Source organism: Lichenostomus cassidix, chromosome 6, assembly GCF_008360975.1.
Source record: "Lichenostomus cassidix isolate B80296 chromosome 6, HeHo_3.0, whole genome shotgun sequence".
Lineage (NCBI taxonomy): Eukaryota > Metazoa > Chordata > Aves > Passeriformes > Meliphagidae > Lichenostomus > Lichenostomus cassidix.
The window spans coordinates 26,989,647-27,012,766 of NC_139487.1; the positions used below are offsets into that span (position 1 = coordinate 26,989,647).

A 23,120-nucleotide genomic window follows, 5' to 3' on the forward strand; every position below is an offset into this window, starting at 1 on the left:
CTCCATGGAGTTTCCAAGACTAATAAATGTGCAAGGTCGTTGTCTGCCAGACAGTCTCAAGATGTAGGTTTGCACTACATCAAAATATTCTTACCATGTGAAAATGAAGAGCCTCTGTGACAAAAGCCCCCCTGAGAAATCAGCTGACATGTCTATCCAGGAGGTAGTTTTCCTGGTTGCACGAAACATTTTCAGCCTGTGAGGAAATATGTTAATTTGGTTTCAAAGTAGTTACTTATTGAGATGAATCGGGTCCAAAATGCAAGTGGTTCATAGTTCCATATGTATAATAAATGCTGTAGAAAATGATCAAGAGCTGTGTAAAACTCACCTTAGGTGATATGGGGAGGGGCAAGGGGTTTTCTCAATGTATGTATTTAGACTGTTAGAGATCCTTGAATGAAAAATATCTTCTGGCCTAATGCTCATGAAATTGGATCTTTGGGAAATGGTTGTTTGAAGTAAATTGGCAAGGTTGGAGAGCTAAACAGTTCTGAGTCTGCAGAACCAGGCTGCAATGCTAGGGCTCTCAGAGTCTGTGCCTTCAAGATGTGTCTTGAGATTTAACCTCAGAAGGCAGTGCCTCACTTTTGGAGAGATTCGCGAAACTTTAAAAGCCCACAGTGTCAATTGTGCAGGTTATTATCAGTCAGACAAGAGGGTCATGTACTTTCAGGCCTGGGTATTGATTCCCTGCAGCCCCCTACCTTCCAGTCAGGTTGCTTTATGTAAACAATCCAGTGATTATGAGAAAACAATAGACAGTATAAAGACTGTAACAATTTAGCTGGTGTATATAGTATATGTTCTGAATGAGATAGTGATTTTATAAAGATGATGTGCACTAAGAAGAGAGGAAATCAGAGCACAACAGTCATACAGTGGTGACTGAAACAAGCCCACCTCAGCCCTGCAGGGAATACCATGGCTATTGTCAGCATGTCCAGGGTTTTTAGCTGATGCTTTGCTGTCTATGGCATCCTGCTGGAACTTGATTTTTATCAGTCCTAGAATTTGAATGTTTCTCACAGTAAAATTCCCTAATGCTTGGGACAGTGTGAGAATTGTAAGAAGGCTCTAGATGCTGGGGCTTTAGCATTTGAATTTTGTTTTTTATTTGGCTTATGACTTGAGCATACAACCATAATACATATTCTCAGAAAATTTGTATGGTCCAATAATGAATGCCTTTAGTAAAAAGCTGGTGATGTATGAATAAACAAACAAAAATCCTCCTTTGTACTGGTACTTCTCATTAGAAATTCACTTTTCTAGTAAGTCACTTATAATGTTTTTAACTGATATTTAACTGATATTTGAAAGCAGGAACATTCTCTGACCTACTCTTTCTGCTTCTGTGTTTGAGGTGCATCTCTTCCTTTCCTTAAACCAATCTCTCTGTGTCCCCAGCTTGGAATTAGACACTAGCTTCTATGTTATGAGGTTTATCTTGTTAGTTTAAGCATTTTCCTTCCATCTGTGTTTAACTCTGTGCACAAGCACTGGTTATAGGTGTTACAAAGCCCTGTAAAACACATTGAGATAGGTGTGATATTGAATTCCTTACTCGTCCCCATGTGATAATGCCTCAGTAACTGTCTGTTCCTCTGATCACAGTGCACTAGTAGCTCTCTTGGTCTTCTGCAGAATACATTTGAATGCAGTGGTAAGAGAACAGGGACAAAAGTACTTTGGTTTTAGCCTGTGACTAAAGAAAGCTACCTGAAGGTGTTAAATAATATTGTATGAACACAAACATAAAACATAACAGACAGTTGAGCTTTCTTAGTAATAAAGCCTAAGTAGCACATAATAACCTGTGTAATATAATATTTCTGTATAGATCATGCCACAGGGCTCGGGTTATCCTGTATTATCTATCCACTCTGACAGTTTTCTATGATGTAGTTACTGAAATCAGGTGCAGTTGAAGGAATTGTGTGACAGTTGAAAGTAGAGCCTTTAAGTGAAACAATATCTTTCAGTGGAAAGTGAGGTGTTTTAAAAGCAGATCTTTTCTGTGTGTGGTTTCTTCTAGATTAGTCTGAATTAGTGTTTATCATAGAATGACTTTCACGTGGAGAGAAACCTTAGGTGCAAGTTGTAATTATGCCGATTTTTAAAGAATTCTTAATAATACAATATTAAAGAAATTTTCTGCATTTGTACTGGTATGAGGTAGGCCTGGTTATCCCCAGTGTATTATCTGTTTATCCCCAGAGACAGAGGTTGACATGGTTAAAAAAAAGTTCAGTTAAAAATGGGAACAACTTTAAAGAGGTCAGGATTCATCTAAGCATCAAAAGAAGAGGCCTGGTCTTGTAGCAGCCTCTGGCAAAGAAGTGTGTAAATGTTGAGACTTTTTGAAAATCTGCCCTTAGGTTCACAGTGGGAACTATCAGGTGTTAAACACATTTGAACAACTGGCTAATTTCATGTATTCAGATGAGAACTTCTGACAATTTGTGAGTTTTGGTGTTTCCCCCAGTTTGTCTCATGCAGAGCTGAAGGGGAGAGAGAAATTCAGAGTAGTACTCCAATAATTTAAAGTAGCTTTAGTAGGTGTTTAAAAAGTTATGTGCAGTGTCTGAGGTTATTCTGTGGCAATTGCTAAAAGGAAAACAGGAGAATGCAGATCTGCAGTATTTTAATGCCACCCAGTTTATAGCACTGGATGGTCATGGGGGATTTGAGATCTGCAAGCAAAGTGGTTTTTATATCACGAATACGAGTGCTGAGTGAGGACAGGAACTTTTCCTTAGTAATGAGCAAAAATAATTTTGGCATTTGTTATGTCTTTCGTGAGTGAGGAAAAGAAAGTGTTCCTTTTAAGGTTGATTTTAGAAAATGACATAGCAGCTTCAGACTGTTGCTAGGCTTGGGATATTTGCATAATCTTTGAATGCAGTTGTAAGTATGTGATACATTGCAGAGATCTTTCAATAGATCAACCCCTAAAGCTTGTCGATAAATATGTGCTATAAATACGTACTGAGTCACAACCGGATTCATAAACACTACAAGTCTTTCAGCAGTTGGCATAAATAACTGCATGCTGTTTAGGTGAGTTGGCTCCTTCACCATGAGTGTGCATCCCTGGCTGTGTGAGGATTTCTGGTGTCTCCTCTGCCTTATGTAATCTCGCTGTCCCCTTTGCGGGTAGAAGTAACAGCTGTGGGAGGGGGAAAATCATAGATGGGACAAAAAGGATAAGTTTTAGGGCTGTGCATTTCTGGAGCTGGTGGTTGGAATATGGAGCTTGCTGTCTGTGCATGAGACAATGGTAGCTTTTGTGAACTTATCTTGAGCCTCATAACCTTTTGCTCCTGATACTGCAGCAGCCTCAATAGCATTACGTGTGCCCCAGAGTCTTCCTTTAAGTGTGGGGATGCAAGGTGCTGCTTTGGAGTCATGTTTGGGGTTTTTTGACTTTGTTGTCTTCAAGTAGGCGTTTTACTGAGCACAATGGCAGATTGCAAAGGAGATCGTGCGTCAGTGTTTTGGTTTGCTTAAAATGTCTCCGTGAGTGGGAGTGTGCAGCGAGTGGCATGTGCCCCTAATGTGCTGGGGAAACAACAGGAATCTTTTGTAGGTAGTGCAGAAACAACATTGAGAGGCTCAGGCTGCTGCTCATCCCTCCTGCTTTCAGCTCAAGGCGTGATGCAAAGGGGAAGAATTTAAGCCTCCCCCAAATGGGAGTTTCTCTTGGCCCTATTTGTGCATAGGTATCTTTAGCTAGGCAAGCAGGGCTAGTGTGTTCCTTGGCTGCCAATACTGCTCTGAATCTAAATGTGTCCTTCAGTACCAAAGAACTGGAGCTTTTATCAGCTTATCTGGAATCACTGTGTTTGGCTGCTTTTTGTAGATGGCAGAAGAGTGTTTTCCTTTTGTGTGTGCCCAAACTGAGCCTGAGCCACACTGACATTAAAATAATACTTGACGTGTACAAGTAAAATAGTCCCAAAGGAGGTGACAAAGTCAGGCATCCCTGCAGAATGCTAACAAGGGTGTAAAAGATACTTGGATGTCATTGATTTGTCATGAAAGGCAGGTGAAAAAAGCAGAGGGTGAGAAAGTGCAGCTTATTCTGTGCTGAAGGGCAAAAGAAAACATAATTATTGAAGAACTTGCAAAGAACAGAGATCAAATATGCAGTGTTCAGAAAAGCAGTTATGTCCCGTGAATAATTGAGATGGTTTGCAGTTAATTCTACCTCAGAACTAATGTTGAAGGGGAAAAAGGAAAAAAAGTCAAAGCTGATTCAGTTCCACCTAGTGCCTTAAAATAGCATTGATGCCATTGTGATTAATATGAAGTTCTGTAGAACCATGCACTATTCAAAATTACCAGAAATGCTTATTCACTTTTTTAATCATCATGCCAAACTACAATTCTGAGAGAAAATCCTCACTAATGGAGTTAAAATTTGTTGAGGAAACAGAATAGCAGTTATTCTACAGAATTTCTGTACCATCAAAGTTCTATTTAGCTGCTTTAAGTATCTTTTTGTTATTAATTGACAAAACTAGAAAAGGTTTAAATGCTGGGATGTTGCACATCCTTAACCACTCACAGTGCTAAAATTTTTAAAAGATTTTTAATACCTACATTATCCAGTCTTTCCTGGTGTGGTCTTCCAGATCTACCCAACTGCAAAACCAATAGCAAAAATCAACTCTAAAGCAGTTAGTTATAAAGCTATTTGTGCTCTCAGAGACTCTCACCTTCTTAGGAGGAGCTAGAGAGCAGCATCAGAGCTGTCTTTCGGAAAAACAAGGCCATCTCTTATCTGTCACTAGTGCTCTCAATTGATGCACTTTTATCAGTGGAGTGTGCTTTTTGCTGATTTCGTGGCACTAGCTTTTCCACACAAAATGCAGCGTGTTCAATGAAGATTAACCCAAAAACCTTACTGGGAAAACAGCCGGTGCATTTGTTGACCACTTGATGGCATCACTCAGTTGTGCAGAAACTGAACTGTGCTGTCAGTAGAGCAGTTTTACTTGTGCTTAGTGTTTTACTTCGACCATCAAAGAGTAAGTTATTAGTACACTCCCATAAATTAAATGAAAGCCGCAGCTCTATGTTTGATCACTGTTTTTATTCTCTGTTGTATGTAATTACAAGTTTGGAATAATTTCTTTGTCTGCATAAATGTAAATACAAGAGTGGTCTAGACTATGCCTTGTCTTGCTCTTGGTTAATTTTTCAAGGATGGCTGTTTGTGGTTTAGTGGGTTAGTACTGACATGAAGAATGTCCTCATGCACTGAAATGGCTTTTTGGTTTGCCATTCCAGGGACAGTGCTTTAAATCTCTAATTGTTGTAGTCAATATGCATGCTAGGGAAATGATTTATGCAATTTTGGTGTTCATCATAAGTCCTATAAAACGAAAGCCTTTCGCACCCTTCATACCAAAAGCTGTCTGCACGTGTGCCAGCTGACAGTGACAGGGTACTGAAAATGCTGAACTAAGGGAGTAATGGAGGATACAAGGCCCAGTGAAAGTTACTTAGATGTAAAGGACAGTTCTGGTAATGTCAGGGGAGCTCTGAGAGTTTATGCATGCTGAGAATTGGCCCACAAGACATCAGCTCAGAAAGCCTAGAGTTGGAATGAAGCTGAAGATGCTTCTCCTGAGCAGTCGATGTCATTGAGCAGTGACAAGAGCTCTGTTAGTGCCCTGAGCAGTGGCCCAGGGGGATGGAGCCAGCTGCTGACCCCAGCAGCTTATTCCCTTATTTCCCTTCCTTGAATAATGGAAAAACAGTAACAAAACTGCACAAAAACTGGGGAATGACCTTTGTAAGCAATTTTCCCAAGTTTTTTTGGTAAACATTTCAAAATCTCACGCTTTGCTTAGCTTTAGAGATTTTTTTTTTAGGTGCTGCTTTGTCAGAGGTGTTCTGACTTTCTGATTATGTGAACTCTTATGTACACATAGCAACTTACGAATGTACTGGCACTTTTACAGGTACAGAAGAGGAAGGAGGGAATATTTGTTTTCAAATGTTTTACCGAAAAAATGCCCACATCTAACTTGAGGTACTTGGAGGTTGTGGTTGGTTAGTGGGGTTTTTTTGGTTTTTTTAATTAAACCACAGAGGACAAATTGTGAATTTTCTTTCTTGCTTTAAGATCTGTTTTGTTTTGATAATGGGGTAGGAAATACCCATCTTCACTACATATGAGGTGACGCAACAATGGAAGTGCTACATAAAAGATTTTTGCTGTCTACCTTTGTTATCTTTTCTCTGTTTTATCAGTCCTTATGTGACAAGTAACTATAGCTTTGTGTAGATTTCATAATAAAAATAATAAATTATCCGCTATTTGTAGAAACATAGTGTTAGTATAGAACATAAAGATAAGTAAAAGCCTACAGCAGGGATTAAATAGAAACAAAGAAAAATATATTTGTTGCTGTGTATCCAAAGGAAGAACAACTGCATAGGATGTCATTAAGTGCCAATGATGCAAATCCATTATGAATTGCCTTTCTCAGTCAAGGAAAGAAGCTGAACAGTAAGAAACATAAAATGTGAAGCAAGGAATAGAATGCTCTTCAGGAAACCCCATTTAGTGAAGCATCAGGTTCAGTGGGTGCTTAGATGTCTAATTTTAATGTTCTTAATATATCAATAATAGGCGTGAATCTTTCTAGAGATCAATATTTTTCATAGAAGTATTTTCAGTGATATGAATGAGATTATTCTATATTTTTTTGCTGCCTGATCAGCTGGTTTTGCACAAAAGCATTAAATTTTAAAGGCCTTTTGAGGCCTGAAGAGGAGTAAAATGTGGATAGATTTTGCCATTTTTCTGTGTAACTGAATTAGCTGTGGGCTTGTGCCCTGACTTCATGGAAGTTTCTTGTGTACTACAGCAGCAACATCCAGGCTTTGCTTAGATATGTGTGAAAACACTTCTCTGGTTTGTGTTATTTTGGCTTTACCTGAAAGAATTGGATCATCATCCTCTTGAGTTTGAAATACTGCTTGGTGGATGCAGTCTTTCTCCTTGCATCATTGTCTTTTCTATCTCATTTCCGTGCTCCAGCAAACTTCCCAGAAGGACTTTTTCCATTAATTTGAGAATACCTCTGTGGGTGTGTTTGCCACAGACCTTATATCTTGATTCAAGACACAATTTGCTGAGCTGATTTATTTTTGTTTCTTAACTCTTGGCTGGTGTAGGGTTTCACCCCAAAATTTTATGTGTATATAAATGCTTTTTAAAAAATTGGCTAATGAAGTAAATTGCTAATTAAATTTTCTACCGATTAATATTATAATGGTTCATTTGTATATGGCATGTGATATTCTGCATCTGCTTGATAGTTCAGTTGGTAGATCTGCTAAATATGCACTTTCAGCAGATGATATTACAGGCCTCGGGAATCTCATGGACTATTAGGGTTTAGGTTCTCAAAAATAATGTTATTTTTTCTTCAGAATCTGCTATGTTCTCTGAACTTTTTTTCAATGATGTATTTTTTCCCCCCTACTGGTTTTCAAAGATAAATAATGTGAAAAATTAGTTTTCTGCCAGATTGACTGAGACAGTAGTACTGAGGCAAGCAGTTGGTCCCTCATTTCAGCAGGAAGGTGGCTTTCAAACCTAATCACAGACACTTAAGTGCCAGCTTTGTTAATCACCTCATTGCAGAGTAATACAGCATGCCTGAAGTTATCTTCCCTCAACTGAAAATCTTTCCCAGGAGAAAGGCAGCAGCCTCTCAATTTTCAAACAGTGAAACCTTTAAAAATGCAAGTTATTTGTGATCAGGATGGTTCTCCTTTTGTAGTGCAGTCAAGAGTTCCTAAGGGTTAGTCAAACTGGAAAGGATGGAAAAAAAATTCAACTAAAAGCTTGAAGAGGATTTATTAAGTATGAGAGGGTGTCCAGAGTGGGTAGGATGGTGATGCCCAGAAGTGAGAGACTGAAAGACTCTGAAGCTTGAAGAGGCAGTGTGAATGCCAGTAGGTGGATATATTGTTGGAGCTGGAATTACACTGACAGCTGCTGTATTGATAATAGAGGAAACAAAGGAACATATTTCTACCCTTTTCTGATAATAGGAAATCACTGAAAGGGAGATGGAAAGATGGCCATGTTGTCACATTGCCAGGAGCAAGATAACAGTTTCTCTTGGAGTATTTTAATTCCCAGTGGTTTGGAGGGAGAGGGATTTAATTACACAGATCTGAGATAAAGCCCTTAATGCAAACATCCCTGTGAAAATGGAGGCAAATCAGGACTTTGCCATCTGCACCTGTCTTCAGAAGTAGGGAGTACAGGAAGCAGTGGTAGAAATGCAAGACCTGAAGCATGATTGCAGCAAAGTACAAGTCTCACTGCATTGTCTTATGTGCCATGAGGAGTCCCACTGATGAAAAAGGCCATGTGGATAAGGCACAGTTTGAAAATTAATAGCTGCTTTTCCAGGCTTAAGTGTGGTTTTAATGGAATGTGACTGGAGTTAGAGAGATGGTTCACAGAATGAGGGAGAAGCTTAGTATGTATTGCTATGATATGAGAGTCAAATGTGAGGCAATAAATGGAGAAGAAAGCAGTGTCTTGTGAAACACTGTGATGGAAATAACAGTTCAAGATGTAAAATGTCAAGCAGATGTGTAAAGGGGAGTTTCTGAAAACAGACTTCAGAAGGTACTTCACCAAAACAATTATGAACTGGATTAATCAATAATTTAGCAAACTTCAATGAAATCCAAGGATAAGCTTGAGAGACGGGCTGTTGATGGAGGACAGCAGTGAACAAGTGCCATGACATGATTTAATTGGCTCAGATTAATGAACATTTATTCTTCAGGTATGATGATGTTTATGTTTTCATCATATTAGACTGCACATTTCTTACTGTATGGCTTGTAGGATGTTGGTATCTTCTTTAAAGGAATTTTGATCATGATGAAGTGAGTCAGGACAGTAAACTAATACCTATTGCTGTTTAAATAGCAGTCAAATCTGGGCTGGGATTACCAGAACGTTTGTGTCTTTTTATCTGTGGAACAAATATTTTAAAAGTATTATTTCTTGAAGCCTATCTAAATAAATATATCTACAACATAAATAAAAATGGAAGCATTTTAGTTATAACAATATAAAATGTATGTAACCATAACTACAGTAGTTGAAGATCACTGGAGTTCTCAAAGTGTTTTGATTCCCCTTTCCCTTATGTTAGTAGGTTGATGGGGACCAAAGCATTTCAAATCAGATGTATTCAGCTCTAAGAAAATCAAGATGAGGGTTATGAAATTTGTATGCAAAAATCACAGGTTCTTTTGAGTGCTAATGGAACTGCAACTGATAGAATTAGTGATTTATTCTGTCTCAGAGTTAGAGATGTTTGACTGTTGCTGCAAATCCATAGGTACTGTGAAGTAAAACAGAAAATTACATCTTTTCTAATGTTAGTTTTCTGTGCAAGACATTGTAGAAATGTGGGGGGAAATCCTGGGGGAAAAAAAAGTGGTCACCAGAGTTTTCTCCTGAGATTGTATAAATCCTTGAGTGCTCCCTTGCTAAGCAATTTTGAGATGTCTGAAGAGCTAATGAGTTTCTTCATGGAGTCCGTTATGTTGTTGTTGTTCCCCATTGTGTTACTCCTGTTAAAAGTAATACTCTTCTTCTTTATATGCTCAAAGTTTGTTCTTACCCTTCAGTGCAATAATTGTGGAGAGGGTGAACGTCTTGGAATCCATTGTATTTTTGTATCATGAAAGTCTTCTACTAGATACTATGTGCTCTCTTTCACATTCTGTAATTTGACTGAAGAAAGCAATTCAGAAAACATGAAACCTTTTTTTTTTCCTTAGTCATTCCAGTTTTTATTGCCTGCTATCTCAAAACAGAGGGGCAAGAGGAGAAAACACTTACAGAGTAGCATATGCTTTCAGGCAGAACATAATCAATCGACAGAAATATCAGAAAGTGGAAGCATATTGACTAATTCTTCAATCTAACCCATGGATACAAAATACAAAACACTGGGGAAAAAGCCTCAACTAGAATGGTCTTTGCTGAGCTATTTCAGCTGTGCTGGGAGATAAGGAGGCCCATTTGCTGTGATCTGTTGCCTCTCTGGTCTTTCTGCTGCTAATAAGCAGCAGCTTTTGATTAGTGTCAACCATTCAATGAAAGTTCTTGTTATACAACTGGTGATCAGCTCTGTATTGCACAAATAAGTGACTCTCTGAATGCAGCCTCCCATCAGAAAGGGCTTTGTTTTTTGTCTCCTTCTGTCTGCTTTGCAAGTAAATTGTTACTGCTACAGCCCCGTGTGGCTTGCTGCTCTCACCCTTGGTGACAGCAAAGCTTGCTGGCTGGTGATCTCTGCAGGGGTTTATGGCTCAGCTCTGCTGTTCTCTCCCTCTGTTCTCACTTCTCTGTTCCCTCCCCTACTGTGACTAAATAAATTACCTGTATGACATGTTCAGTTTTCTCTGGCAAGAAGCCTGGGAAATCAAATCTGTTCCCGAACCTGGGTCTCCCATTTGGCAAATATAATGCCTCCCTGCTGTTAAATCAGGTCAGCTCTCAGGAAAAACAAAGAACAATTTCATATAGCTATAATCAACACAGAGTAAATTTAGATAATGTAGCTGACATATGTTTATTGTAAAGACCATTAAGGAAATAATTTTAAGAGCTCTTCATCTTTATTGCATTGGGATACATGTTGAACATTCTGTGTATAGAGAAGATCAAACATTTTCTTTGTTATCCTGTATCAAAGTGAAAAATATCTGTTTTCAGTCTGGTCTGAGAAGATTTTTGGTGGAGTGGTTCATTGGTTGTGTGAGAAACAGTTATGTATTTAATTACCCAGACTTTCTGTAATTAATATTAATTGATACTTAACTGTTGATTACTATTAATTATTCACAACCTATCTACTTCCTTTGACTTTCTGGCCTCTGAAAGTGGAGCTGTACTTAGAAGTGTTTAGAGGGGGATAAATAAATGCTTTTAATAGGTTGTGTTCCCTTTTCAACCTTTCAACTGGGCGCATTCCCTCTGGAGCTGAGGCTGCAGGTCACCTGCTGCCAGCAGCCCAGACACTCACCTTGCAGGGGAAGCACCAGGACGGGCAGCCTCCCCTCTCCAGAGGGAAGCTGGATTTGTTGCTCAGCTTTGTGTGTCCCAGGGAGCTCTGAATTGCACCCCAGAGGCTCCTTCATTTATGCACTGCTCAGGAGCTCGTGCAGACTGCATGGGGCTCTGGGCAGCTCCAGTCCCCTCCTGGGCTGGGGGCTCAGAGCCACGGCTGTCCTGTGGGCAGGCTGTGCTCGGGCAGTGCTTGCTGGGGACTGAAACAGCTGCTGAAGCCCTGAGCTTGCCCCCAGCCCTCTTCAAAGGCAGAGCAGGAGTTCCCAGTGCCCTTGAGGCACCCTCGGGCCTGGTGCCAGCCTAACCTCTGAGAGTCTCCTGTGCTGAGCTCCCGGGCCCAGCTTTGCTGCCGCTTACTCATGAGGGTTAGTAAAAACTGGCATTTCTGGCTGCCTTGCAGTCTTACAGGGTCTTACCACTACGGACTGAACAGCTGCTGAGGGCCCTGGCTGGAAACATTTTCTAACTGCAGCTGAATATCAGGCTTCCTTATCTGGAGAAGTCCTGGGCAGAAGGAGCCATGTGGGATGTCTTGAGCTGCAGAGCAGGCCCAGGCCTCTGCATGGTCTGTGTTTCAAATTTACTTAATGCTTCATTCTCAAAAACATATGGGGTCAAATGTATATGCTGTAGTTTTAAGTTGTACGTGCTTTTCCAGATCTTCTTAAGGACAGCTACAGTGTTGCTAATTATTGTTTAGTCATTCATGAGTTGTCTTTGTAGAATTCTAAAGAAGGCCTTTGTTGTTTCTTCCTTGCTCTGAGACACACAGTGAATGTTTTTTCATCAATTTAAAAAATCCTTCAAAACTCTGCTGTATGAAGTAAGTCCTTGGAATGGAAATTGCTTTTTATTCTTTGCAGTCTTCATCCAATGTACCCAATGAAAATTAAGGGGTTAAAGCAGCAAAGTGAGTTTTAAAAAACGTGAATTCAGTTCTGCTTCGCCAGGAATGACCCGAAGCAAGGGCCATAATCTCCCTCCACATCAGCTGCTGTCTCAAGGACTGACAGTAGTTATGTTATCTGTCCTCAACTTTGGCATATCAGGACAGATTGCAGATACTGTCTCCTACTGTGAAGGTACAGGACCTAACTCTGAAAGGCTTCAGCTGATAGTGTAATATAAATCATTTCAACCCTGTGTCGATGGCAAGGGCAAAGCCCATCTCGTTCCCTTCTTAGATCAAGGCTGGCCAAAGGAATTGCTGAGCTTGTTCAAACCCTGCTTTACGTCTTGTCTTCCCCAGCCTGCGACCTGATGACCCTGGGGATCTTAGCCTTGGTGACATCGACGGGCTGCGCCTCGGCCAACGCGCTGCAGTCGCTGACGGACGCCATGCACATCCCGCACCTGTTTGTGCAGCGCAGCACGGGCGGCTCCCCGCGCACCGCCTGCCAGCTCAACCCCAGCCTGGAGGACGAGGAGTACACGCTGGCCGCGCGGCCGCCCGTGCGCCTCAACGACGTCATGCTCAAGCTGGTCACCGAGCTGCGCTGGCAGAAGTTCATCGTCTTCTACGACAGTGACTATGGTAAGGAAAGGACAGCATTTCCCACACTGAAATTAACTTCTTTTTAATTGGGAGGCTGGGAGGAAATAAAAAGGGAAGGGTGGAATATGACTTGCTGGGCTTTTTATTGACAAAGGAGAAAGTGTTTCAAGTGGATACAGGTCTTTGGCTTGAAGGAAAGGTTGCTGTGAAGATTAGTTCTCAGACAAGGAGCAAAGTTGCTTAGCAACACCTACCCAGACAGACAAAGTTTGAATCATCTCACACTTTTTCAGTAAAATATTAATCGAGTGTTGACTCTGATCGGCAGGAGTGACATAGGTGCGCAAGGAAGTTCAGCATGGTCTCTACCTGTTTCAGAAAACACTTTCTATTAAAGCTGAGTACTGTTCTCGTTAAAAAATAATTTTCACAAGAACTATAATTTTTTTCACATGCTTCCTCATACTACTCTGTATCTGGACTAAATTTTACAGTGATCTACTTTTGGCGTTAAACTGAAAGGCATACTTCGCATTTTCATTAAATTTCATGCATTTCCTTTAGCAAAATTTTTACTTTGAGCTGAAACTTGAGGAAAAGGAGTCTCTGCCCAAGCAAATTTGCTACTGTATGACAGATGTAAAGAATAATAAACCCCCAAATCTTTTCCTGTGCCAGGCTCTTAGAGGAAAAGGAAACTGTGTATATTTGGTATTTTTTATTGCTCATTTTTTGATATGAGCACTGTTCATATGTTTAAATTGTGCTATGTTCAGCACCCTTGTCTTAGGATATAGGATCTGTAATGGGGAAAATGAGTGAGGAAAAGAAGTTTTCTATGGTATGTTTTAAAACCCTGCTAACACTTTTGCTTTAAAATGTAATGCATAATCTTTTGATGTGGTGATTTACTATGAGCAGGATAGGAAAAAAAAAAGGAAACTTAAGGTTAAATCACAGCAGGAAAAATAATCTTATGTCTGTCTATGCATTTAGTTTAGATTTTATACAGTCTTCCACAGTTGCAAAATAAATATTTATTTGCATTATCTCCTATATCCTGTCAGATTTTCAGTGGCAAGTCAGAGAGAAATAACATCTCTGGTTTTGAAGTTTGGCTATTCTTGGTTTACAAACCCCCCAAATCCACCAAGTGAACAAAGGCAAAATCAACAATTCTGAGTTTGAAAGAGCTCTGAAAGTCTCGGGAACAGACTTGTGTTTTCAGTTGCTAGTTACTTGCTGTTTCTTCAACAGGAATGTTGAAGATGATGAGCATGGTTTTAAGTAGGAAATCAACTGAGACTGTAACATCCTTTTAATGACATAGAATTGTTTTAAGCATGAGAAGACTTCCAGGATGCTTGTAGAGCTAATATGTAGACTCAAAAAATCTAGTAACCTAGCAAATAAACTGCCCTGTAATTATTGTCCTATGTAATGCTTGAAGAGTGAATGCTTTGAAAGCAAGTTATTTCAAGAATGAAGGGAAAAAAGAATCTTATAAGGATGTCTTAGAAACACCCCAGATGTTTGATGTGCAAACTGCTATTGCCCATCTTCCCTGGCAGCCAACCTGCTTACTGAACTCTGGTATCCCTTATTTCAGTGATGCATCTGTGTTTCTTTGCCTTTTTTTTTTTTTTGTTTTTGGAAAAGGTTTAACATCTCGGTTAAAGCCTTAATTTTGCATACTCTCTAAATTCAGTTATGATCAAATTTATCTTTTCCATTTAGCACAGGCTGTATCAGTAAGACAGTAAGGTTATGGAAAATTGCCACAGGCATTCTGCTCCTTCTAGTGGGGAGTGTGGTGCACATTGCAGCTGCCCATGTGCTGTTTCCTCTCTTTCTCCTCATGCATGTGACATCCATCTTATGCTAATTCCATTAGAATAATTCTTTTTCATAGGAATTTGGTGGGAGGGGTTTCCACAAAGGAGCCAACAGAACCTTGCCAGCTCTGGGTGGGTTTCAGAGGATAAATAACCGAGTTCCAGGATATTGCATGCTGAGCTCCAAAACAGATGCCTGGCTCCTGGGGAGTGGCTCTTTCCTCAGCACTGAGCTGCCAGAGCCCTGCTCCTGCTTCTCCAGCAGCACCTCCCTGCTCAATGGGCACAAGTTCCCTGCTGGCCATGATGAGGGAGGTGATGTGATTACAGAGAGTTTCCAGCACTGGGCTTTTGTGGTTTTCTGTCATAAATGGTCCTTCTTTACCTGATTTCTGAAAGTTGTACTGCTCTTTGAGTAGTGTTTTCATTTGTTCTTCTGCTGATCTCGAAAAGCCTTTGGTGACCTCCTTGTGGGAACTGTTGGATTTTCTGAAGACAAAATAACATTTCACAGTTAAAAATCCCATGTTTATAGTATTGCTGTGTTATATTGAAGCTGAAAATTATTTATTAAGGTTATTACTTGCCCCTTCTCTGACATACATTTTTAATTATAATTTCTGCACTGGCTAAATTATGGAAAACAAATGGACTTGGCGCCGTTAGAAACAAAGAGTAGTTTCTGAACAACCTAACAAGCCCCTAATATTGTTGTGAATACATCAAAATTTGCTTTGTTTTACACTGAAGTGACAGATAAAATGATATGCACAACTTCAGTGAAAGGGTATGGTCATTTACAGTAAAATGCCTGAAAGTCTACAACAAGAAACTGAGTGATTTAATAGGAAAGATGTGGAAGTTTAAATGAAAAGTTTGCTAAATGGAAGTGGTAGAAGCAGTGTATGGACTGTGGCATTCCATCTAGTGTGGAATTCCCTTGTGGGGAATGGGTAATAGCTTGGCTCTGGACAAGTGACCTTTTAAAGACTTACACGTGACAGTTACAGCACTCCAACTCTCTTCAATGGCACTGTTCTCCTACTGAGCTGCACCAAGAGGGGAAGGGTTGATTGATAATTATCCATTCAGTTCTCCTATACTTACATAAGAAAAGATAGGAGTTCATACATATATCACATCTTTGTGATTTAGTCCTTATTTAGTCCTTGTTTTTCCACTTCTGTCATTTATGGTTTATGCGTAATTTCAGAAGATGCATAGGGAGGTTTCTTTTGCTGAGACTGACATTCATTTTCCGGGGGAAAAAAACCCAAGCTGACCCAAAGTTTGTCAGTGGCTTTCAGGTGGCGATCTGTGGAACCAGTTCTACTCACTTGTAAAAGAACTTGCAACAGAATTCAAATCTGTTGTCATCCTAAAAAGCTTCAGCTGTGCTGATGTGTTTAGAATTGGTTTTTCCTCTAGAGGAGCATCTTTTGTGTCTTTACCTATATTGCAACAGTGTGTACAGGCCTGCTGGGAAGTTTAATGTTCTATTTTGCTGACCTTCTGGATGTAGAAGCATCAGTAATCAAATTTTCTGACAGAAAAATTGGTAGTGGGGCAAGTTTCATAAAGAATCTTACCAAGCTGTAAAATGACTGTAAGTTAAAAGCAGTGGGTGCCACCCACAATAAGATGAGGTTGGGAAATAAACAGTAGAAACTGTGTTTCTAGGGTGAGCAAATAAACAGATGTATGGTTAGAGGATGGATTTGAGTAGGGTTTTGGAGGCTGGATGTGAAAATGAAAACAATGAGGAATATTAAGTCATATTTCTGACAAGAAATGTGAGTAATACCTATGTTTTCACTAGATTAACCTTACTGCTGAAAATCACTTTTTATCTCTGTAGTTACATTAGTTCTCTCTGCTTTCCTACATACATATCTGCATTACAAAATGTAAGATAAAATAGGGGTGTTTTCTTATGAGTCCATTTTGTCAATGAAAATGGTATTAGACCTGTGAAAAGTAGCGGTAATATTTTATTCTTAAGTTTTGGTGTCAACAAGCAAGTGTTGTCTGCTGAAGGAAAGTGTTGTATAAAAGTTTTACAGAAGAAACTTTTGGAGAATAATATAATGTTCAAACCAATATATAGAGCATGGCTACTACAGGGGGAAAACCCCAAGGCCACAATTTATTGATTTCTAATTATATTCAGGGTTTTTTTCTTTTTTTTTTAATATTAGAGATCTATTATTTCTCATTGATGCTGCATTAACTCTGAAAGCTACTTGATCAAACTTGCTATGTGGGAAGAACTTAATTTCCAATATGACTGGTTTTGTGGGAAGTTGTTTCCCACAGCAATTGTGTGGCAGTTTTATTTCTGAGTCCTGCCTGTCAAGGGCCTCAGCCATGACTGTAAGTTACAGGAATTGTGCTATTAATAATTTTACAACAAGCTGTTGATCCTGGAATGGTCTGTCTTTTATCCAGATCCCTTTGTGCAGGCTGCCACTCTTGCAATTATTTAATTTGCAGAGGAACGTTGTAATGAAAACTGAGAAATGCATGATGCATTTACAAGTCCACATGGAGCACTGCAAATCACTTGTGGTGTGAAGCAGTGGCTTTCACAATGAAAAAACAAGCAATGAAGAGCATATGCACATAAGCTATTTTCACCTCACCTGCTTTAAGTTTTCTTTTATCCTTGTCTGTATATAATATAAGTTATCTTCTGCTTTCTGTGTCATGATTTCACCTGTCAGAGCCAGCATCACTGGGGCTGCCATATGTGCAGTGAGCATGCCTTGCTTAATGTAAATACAGGGAATCTGGCACTTAGGTGTTGAGCCAGCTGCACATGTCTTGGTGGGTGATGGTTCGGCAAATCTGACGCTGCCAGGAAGTGTCAGACTTTTCCTGCATGAGCTGTGTGGTTGAGTTTGCATGTGTTATTAAAAATACCTATTTTTTTCCAAGTGGTTGGTGCATCCCAGCTGGAACTGTTGTGGAGAAGCTTGAATTGAGATTGCTGTTTGAATAGTAAGATATATAGGATTTAAGCAGTTAGCTGGAGAGAAATATAACTTCTTTACAGTCATCAGTCTGCACCAGCAATCACTTAATGAGGGAATCTTCAGACATCTCTGCATTGGTGCTGCTGTATGAGATGATAAAAGGGAGGAACAGACTGGGGCTAAGCACCTTTTCACCCAACAAGGAACAGAATCCTCTGAGTGTTTATTCTACATAATTTCTGCATTACCTGGTTATTCAGGCATAACTGGATACTGATGTCTAGTTTCCAGAATAATACAAAATCTACCTGGAAAAAAATTAAGACTTTCCTGTAAAAAGTTTTCATCTTATAACTTAATGTATGATCATCATTGCAGCAGCAGAGGATGCCAGGAAAGAAAGAATTCAGCCAAGTTCTCCAAGTCCAGCAGGGAGTTGGTGATACCATGGGATAGAGAAAAAAAATTGACCTTTTGACTTTTACATTGAATTTGATCTGGAAGCTATTGAAGAAATGGCATTGTGTGTTCCCATACTTATCCTTGAATCACTTTTCTGACTGTAGCAGCACTTAAAGTAATTGGTCTACTTAAATTAAGAATGGATTTTTGTCATTTCTGATAGTATTTTTTTTATTTAGTAATGCATCACAGTATATAACACCAAATGCAATTAAAGAAAGTCAATTTCACTTCAAATTATTACTTATACTTTACATTTAGTACTTTGATTTTTAAGGTATATGAGTATGTGTGCTAATAGCAGCAGTAAGATTTCCCCTTCTCCAACCCCCCCATAATTCCTAGCAAGGTATGGGAGCATGAGCAGAGGTTTTTCCCATAAAAGCTATTAAATACTTCCAGGACAGTGCCTGATGTGATATACAAATGATTTTGCAGCTATAGAATAGCCTTATTTTCAATGTGTGTTATCATAACTTACCTGTAAGTTCAGTGGCAGCAAAATCACTCTGAGATATCTGGACTAAGAGTTTGGGCAGTTTCAGGCATCTTGTCTCACTCATACATTCAAGGCCAATTCAGGAAATAAATCTGACCTTTCAGATAGTTTGAAAAATGTTTTGCAAAGAGATGATGCAAGTTCTTTTGAAAAATTCAAAATTCCCTAGACTGACACTTTGAGAAAGGAAGGCTTGCACTCTGTATTCAAAATATTTTCACAACCACTTGGTATGTTAAAAGGCTTCAGAAGTCTGTATCTGGGGGCATGTTCATGAAAAAGGGAAATGAAAGGCTTATTTAGAAGCAGTTTTCCACCAGTTTTTCAGCTCAGTCATCTGGTCAAAAGTGATTATTAATCTAGTTCTGAAAGCGCTCATTGCTTGTTTTTTACTGTCTCTTTTTCGACTCCTCGTTTCATTTTAGTGACCAGTCTTCAGGCTCAACTTTGCAGAAACTAGTGGCTCTTGGCAATTCTGGTTTTTCCCCCCTTTCTATTCTGAGACAGAGAAATGTTTCATAACACAGCATACACTGTCTAAAGAAAATGCAGAGTTCAGCAGCCTGGAACCAGAGGGTGCAAATTAATTCATTTTGAATAGAGCGATCTTTGAAACTTGTAGATGTCATCTGCAGAAATCCTTAAGTTCTTGCCTTTCTTTCCCTGAGTGATGGTAGTTTAAATCTCTTGAGTTTTGAGCCATTGCATGAATCTAAATTCTTTGTTCAGGTATGTGAAAAGGACAAGGAGAAATGTAAGGATGATTTGGGCTACTTGAGCAGGGAATCTGAGGGACTCATTGCAGAAGGGAGTCCCTTTAGTTCACATGTGTTAGGGATTGAATTTTTATACATCCATTTAGAAATTGTTTGATAAAAGCATAGCTGGAAATAGAACAGAAAGGTAGAAGTTTGTCCTGGGAGATGTATGCAGGGCTTCAGGCAGTGACATCATTCTGAGAAAATATCTTCAGATATCTCAATTTGCAATGAGCTTTGAGTAAGTTCCCAGTCCTTGCTGGCTTTCATGAAAGTAGTAGGGAAGAGGATTCTTTTATGCATATACATATATATGCAAACACACACACATATACATATATGGATAGATTTTAGGTATAAAACTACATATAGATATTTAAGTATGAATTTCAAGAAATATAGTATGTATTTATATACATGCATGTGTGTACACTTGTGTGTAAATGTATACATGAGTCCCTACACAGAATCAAGGAAAACCATATTTCTTCTGCTCCTTTTGTGCCTTTACCTTCTCCCCCAGTAATCTTTCTGATGCCACTATAGGCAGGACTTCTTTGGGTTCTTTCCTGTTTGGAGACTGTTTCCTTTTTATTTTACCCATGTGAGAGTTGATGTGGCTTCCTGTGAGTTCTTTCTGTTTTTCTGATGGAGACAGAAATCCTATTCCTCCTTCTTCTCACATTTCTTACATATAGATCCTGCATTTTATTTATTTATTTTTCTTATGGCTAAACTTTTTTTGTGGATTTGCTGGCTTTCTTCAGCACCCTGTCCAAATTGTTTTTCATGTCAAGCTAGCTGTCCACAGCTGCACAGTTTTCCCCTCAGCCAGAGACATGCAAAGGATCTTCATTGAATTGTGTTGTGCAGGCCTTTTGTGCCTTCTGCATTTACCTTCTTATGTATTTAATGTTTGGATGTGGTGCTCTGGGAGTTATTTTAAGAGTTACTTCAATCATTTTAGGGGAAAAGGCACCATTAGACTGTAAAAATCAAATAAAAAGCAGAGGAAAAAAGGCTTCAAAGTTTGGATTTTTCAGAGTCAGAGCCCATTATCAATGTAATCTGAATGTCTGAGTTCTATTGGAGAATGATTTAATATTCATCATCTTGTTATAGCATTTGTTTAAGTGGAAATAATGCGTTCTTTTTTGTGTACAAATTGAGTAGATAGGATTAGTCTCACTACTGGGGAACACTGAGTCCTACAGAGATACTTTTGAATACTGGATATTTTGTTTTAGTGTCTCTTGGTTTAGTAACCAAGACTCAAGTAGACTATTTCATACAAAGCCATGGGAAAATTATAGATGGCTTCAAGAAAGAGACGAAAATTGAGCTGGGACATCCCTTGCAATAATTTCATTGGTTACTCCCTGTGATGGAAGAGCACTAAATGGGAGCATCTGCTGTAACACTGCTTGAAGACAGTAGTTGAGTTCATCAATTTGGAATGTCTTATGGGGTCAGGAACTATTGACAGTCCCCACTTCACTGAATGATTTAGATTGGAAAAGACCTTTAAGATCATAAAATCCCAATATTAACCATGCTCCTAAGTGCCATGTCCACAGGTCTTTTAAATACCTTCAGGTGTGGTGACTCCACCAACTCCACTGCTTCCCTGGACAGCCTGTTCCAGGGCTTAATGACCCTTTTAGTGAGAAGGTTTTTCCCAATATCCAGTCTAAACCTCCCCTGACACAACTTGAGGTCATTTCCTCTTGTGCTATCACTTGTTATGTGGTAGAAGAGATGCACCCTCAGCTGGCTACAACCTCCTTTCAGGTATTTGTAGGGAGAGAGAAGGTTTCCCCTGAGCCTCCTTTGCTCCAGGCTAAACACTCACAGCTCCCTCGGATGTTTCTCATAGGACTTGTGCTCCAGACTCTTCAGGAGATTTGTTGTCCTGTATGCACTGCACAGGGTCACTCAAGATCACCTGCTCCATGGCCTTCCCTGGCACCTTCCCACCACCCTACCTCATCCATCAGCAAGAATCCACCTGTTGGGTGGGTAAATCTGCAGCTGTCACACAGCAGATGAGGAAAGGAATTCAGGATAGCAAATTCAGTGTCGGTGGGTGTCATGGCTGGCTTGGATTTTGTTTCCAAAGTCAAAGTGATTTCCTCTGCTCTGCCTCTGGCCACCATTTGCTCATAGCAACAGCAAAGTATCTTCCTAGCAAAGCATCCATGAGGAGTCAGGAAAATAAAGAAACTCTGCCATGGAAGAATGGTTGTTATGTTTATACCAAAAGAGCAAGCAACATCTAGTGCCTGAAGTACAAAATGCCTTCCTTGCCTAACAGGCCACAACCCAGTGGTTTCACTTGTCCTAATGCAGGTCCTCAGTAATTTTGAAAGTTATTTTCCTTTGACCCACTTGCATTAATATTTGACATTGCCATTAACAGGAATTAAGTTACGTCTCATCATCCAAAAGCTGTGTAATAACATCAAGGGACTTTTGTTAAGAAAGGAATAATCCATTAACTAGAACCAACATTTTTCTGTAATCGCCTTTATCCTTCAAATGACAGCATCTTTACAGGAAGGAACTGTCATTTATTTTTGTCATAGGAATAATAATCCCTCCTGCTGTGGAAGAATAATTAAAGGTCAAAATCTGGCATTGTGTTCATGAGTCAGCACAGCCTGAGCACCAACACCTAACTGGACACCCCACTAGGCTCTCGTGGTGCAATAGAAATCTTGGCTGAAGGAGCAGCAGTGTACTTTAATTTTCAGTGAAGATTTTCCTTGTTGCTCTGCATTAAGAATGCTTTGTTATGAAGTATATATAAGTGCATAAATTATTTAATAGTAGTTTGGACCACCCAAAGTGCACTCTCCCTATTCAGCAAGGACCATTTGGTGACATACACAGTCTCTGCTGTATACAGTAGTATCTGTGGGAGTCTTTGTAGTGCTTTCTGTCTTTTATTCTCTCCCATCTTGTGCAGCCACGTAAGTCTGGACAAGCTGTAATTAAGTGAAACAATATATTACAGTACTAAAACAGGAATAACAAGGGCAGCCTTGCAATGGGAAGGGTGGGAGGTGAAGAAAGAGGAACATTTTAAATGCTGGATTATTGGCCAATTAGTGGAGTTGACTGACTATTCATGACAGGTGTATTTAAGTTTTCTTTCTCTCAAATCCTAATTAAATTATTGGAAAGATAATAATTCCAAATCATGGTAGAAGAAGAGCCTGACACACCAGAGACAAGTGAGTTTGTTAAGTCCAACAGCCCTCAGTAACCACATACTGGCTTCAGGGAGATGTGAAATTGGTATGGTGGCAGTGATGACACTAGGGATTGGAAGTGCTTTTGGGGGGAATCTCAGACCATCCTGTTCAGATTCCTGTAATTCAGTCAGTTCCCTTTGGATCTGGTTTAGACAGAAAATTAACAAATTAGGAGTAATAGAAATCTTGAATGTTTTTTGATTATGACAGAGTTAAGACATTTAGGGTCTCTTCAGATAGACACATCAGAAAGGTGTTTGATGGTTTATAACATGCTGTACTTGAAAAAAACAACCAAGTAGACTTAAGCGGCAAGATAGAAAGCCACAAAGGTAGCAGTGAGATTTGTCTGCTTCCCTATAGAGACTTAGTTGTAGTCAAGATGCTAGAAGAGCCTAATTTCACTAACTCAGCAACTTCACTGCACTTTATTTAAAAAAGACAAACAACCAAACAACAGTTTAAAAATTAGCTAAAAGCTTCATTTTTGGGGGTAAGAAGGAACTTTGTTTTTAAGACTGAGATCTATTTTCTTCTTTAAGTTAAAGAATCTGGACCGAGTCAGTTTAAATAATACAGATGTGAAATTCGTTACTTTCTTTTTCTCAAATCATGCAAGAGCTGATGTACCACTAACTTGAAAAATGAGTGAAAAGTCTCCTTGAAATCCAGATATAAATGAGCAATCACAGGAAGGGAATT

At 39.4% G+C, this 23,120-nt stretch overlaps 1 protein-coding gene across 16 annotated transcripts in view; it reads left to right on the forward strand.

Annotated features, from left to right (window-relative positions):
• GRID1 (glutamate ionotropic receptor delta type subunit 1) overlaps positions 1–23,120 on the forward strand; it is a 538,463-nt gene that overhangs the window by 239,607 nt on the left and 275,736 nt on the right. For 14 of the 16 annotated variants that reach the window (XR_014852992.1, XR_014852991.1, XR_014852993.1 and 11 more), the window contains one exon: positions 12,387–12,671. Coding sequence is in view for 13 of the 16 variants with exons in the window: in XM_085064174.1 (XP_084920300.1) it covers positions 12,387–12,671 (285 nt within the window). In the remaining 3 variants the exon portion in view is untranslated. Of the gene's footprint in view, positions 1–11,275; positions 11,503–11,540; positions 11,703–12,386; positions 12,672–23,120 lie in introns of those variants that run through there. The other 2 variants (XM_085064182.1, XM_085064181.1) reach the window with 2 other exon arrangements.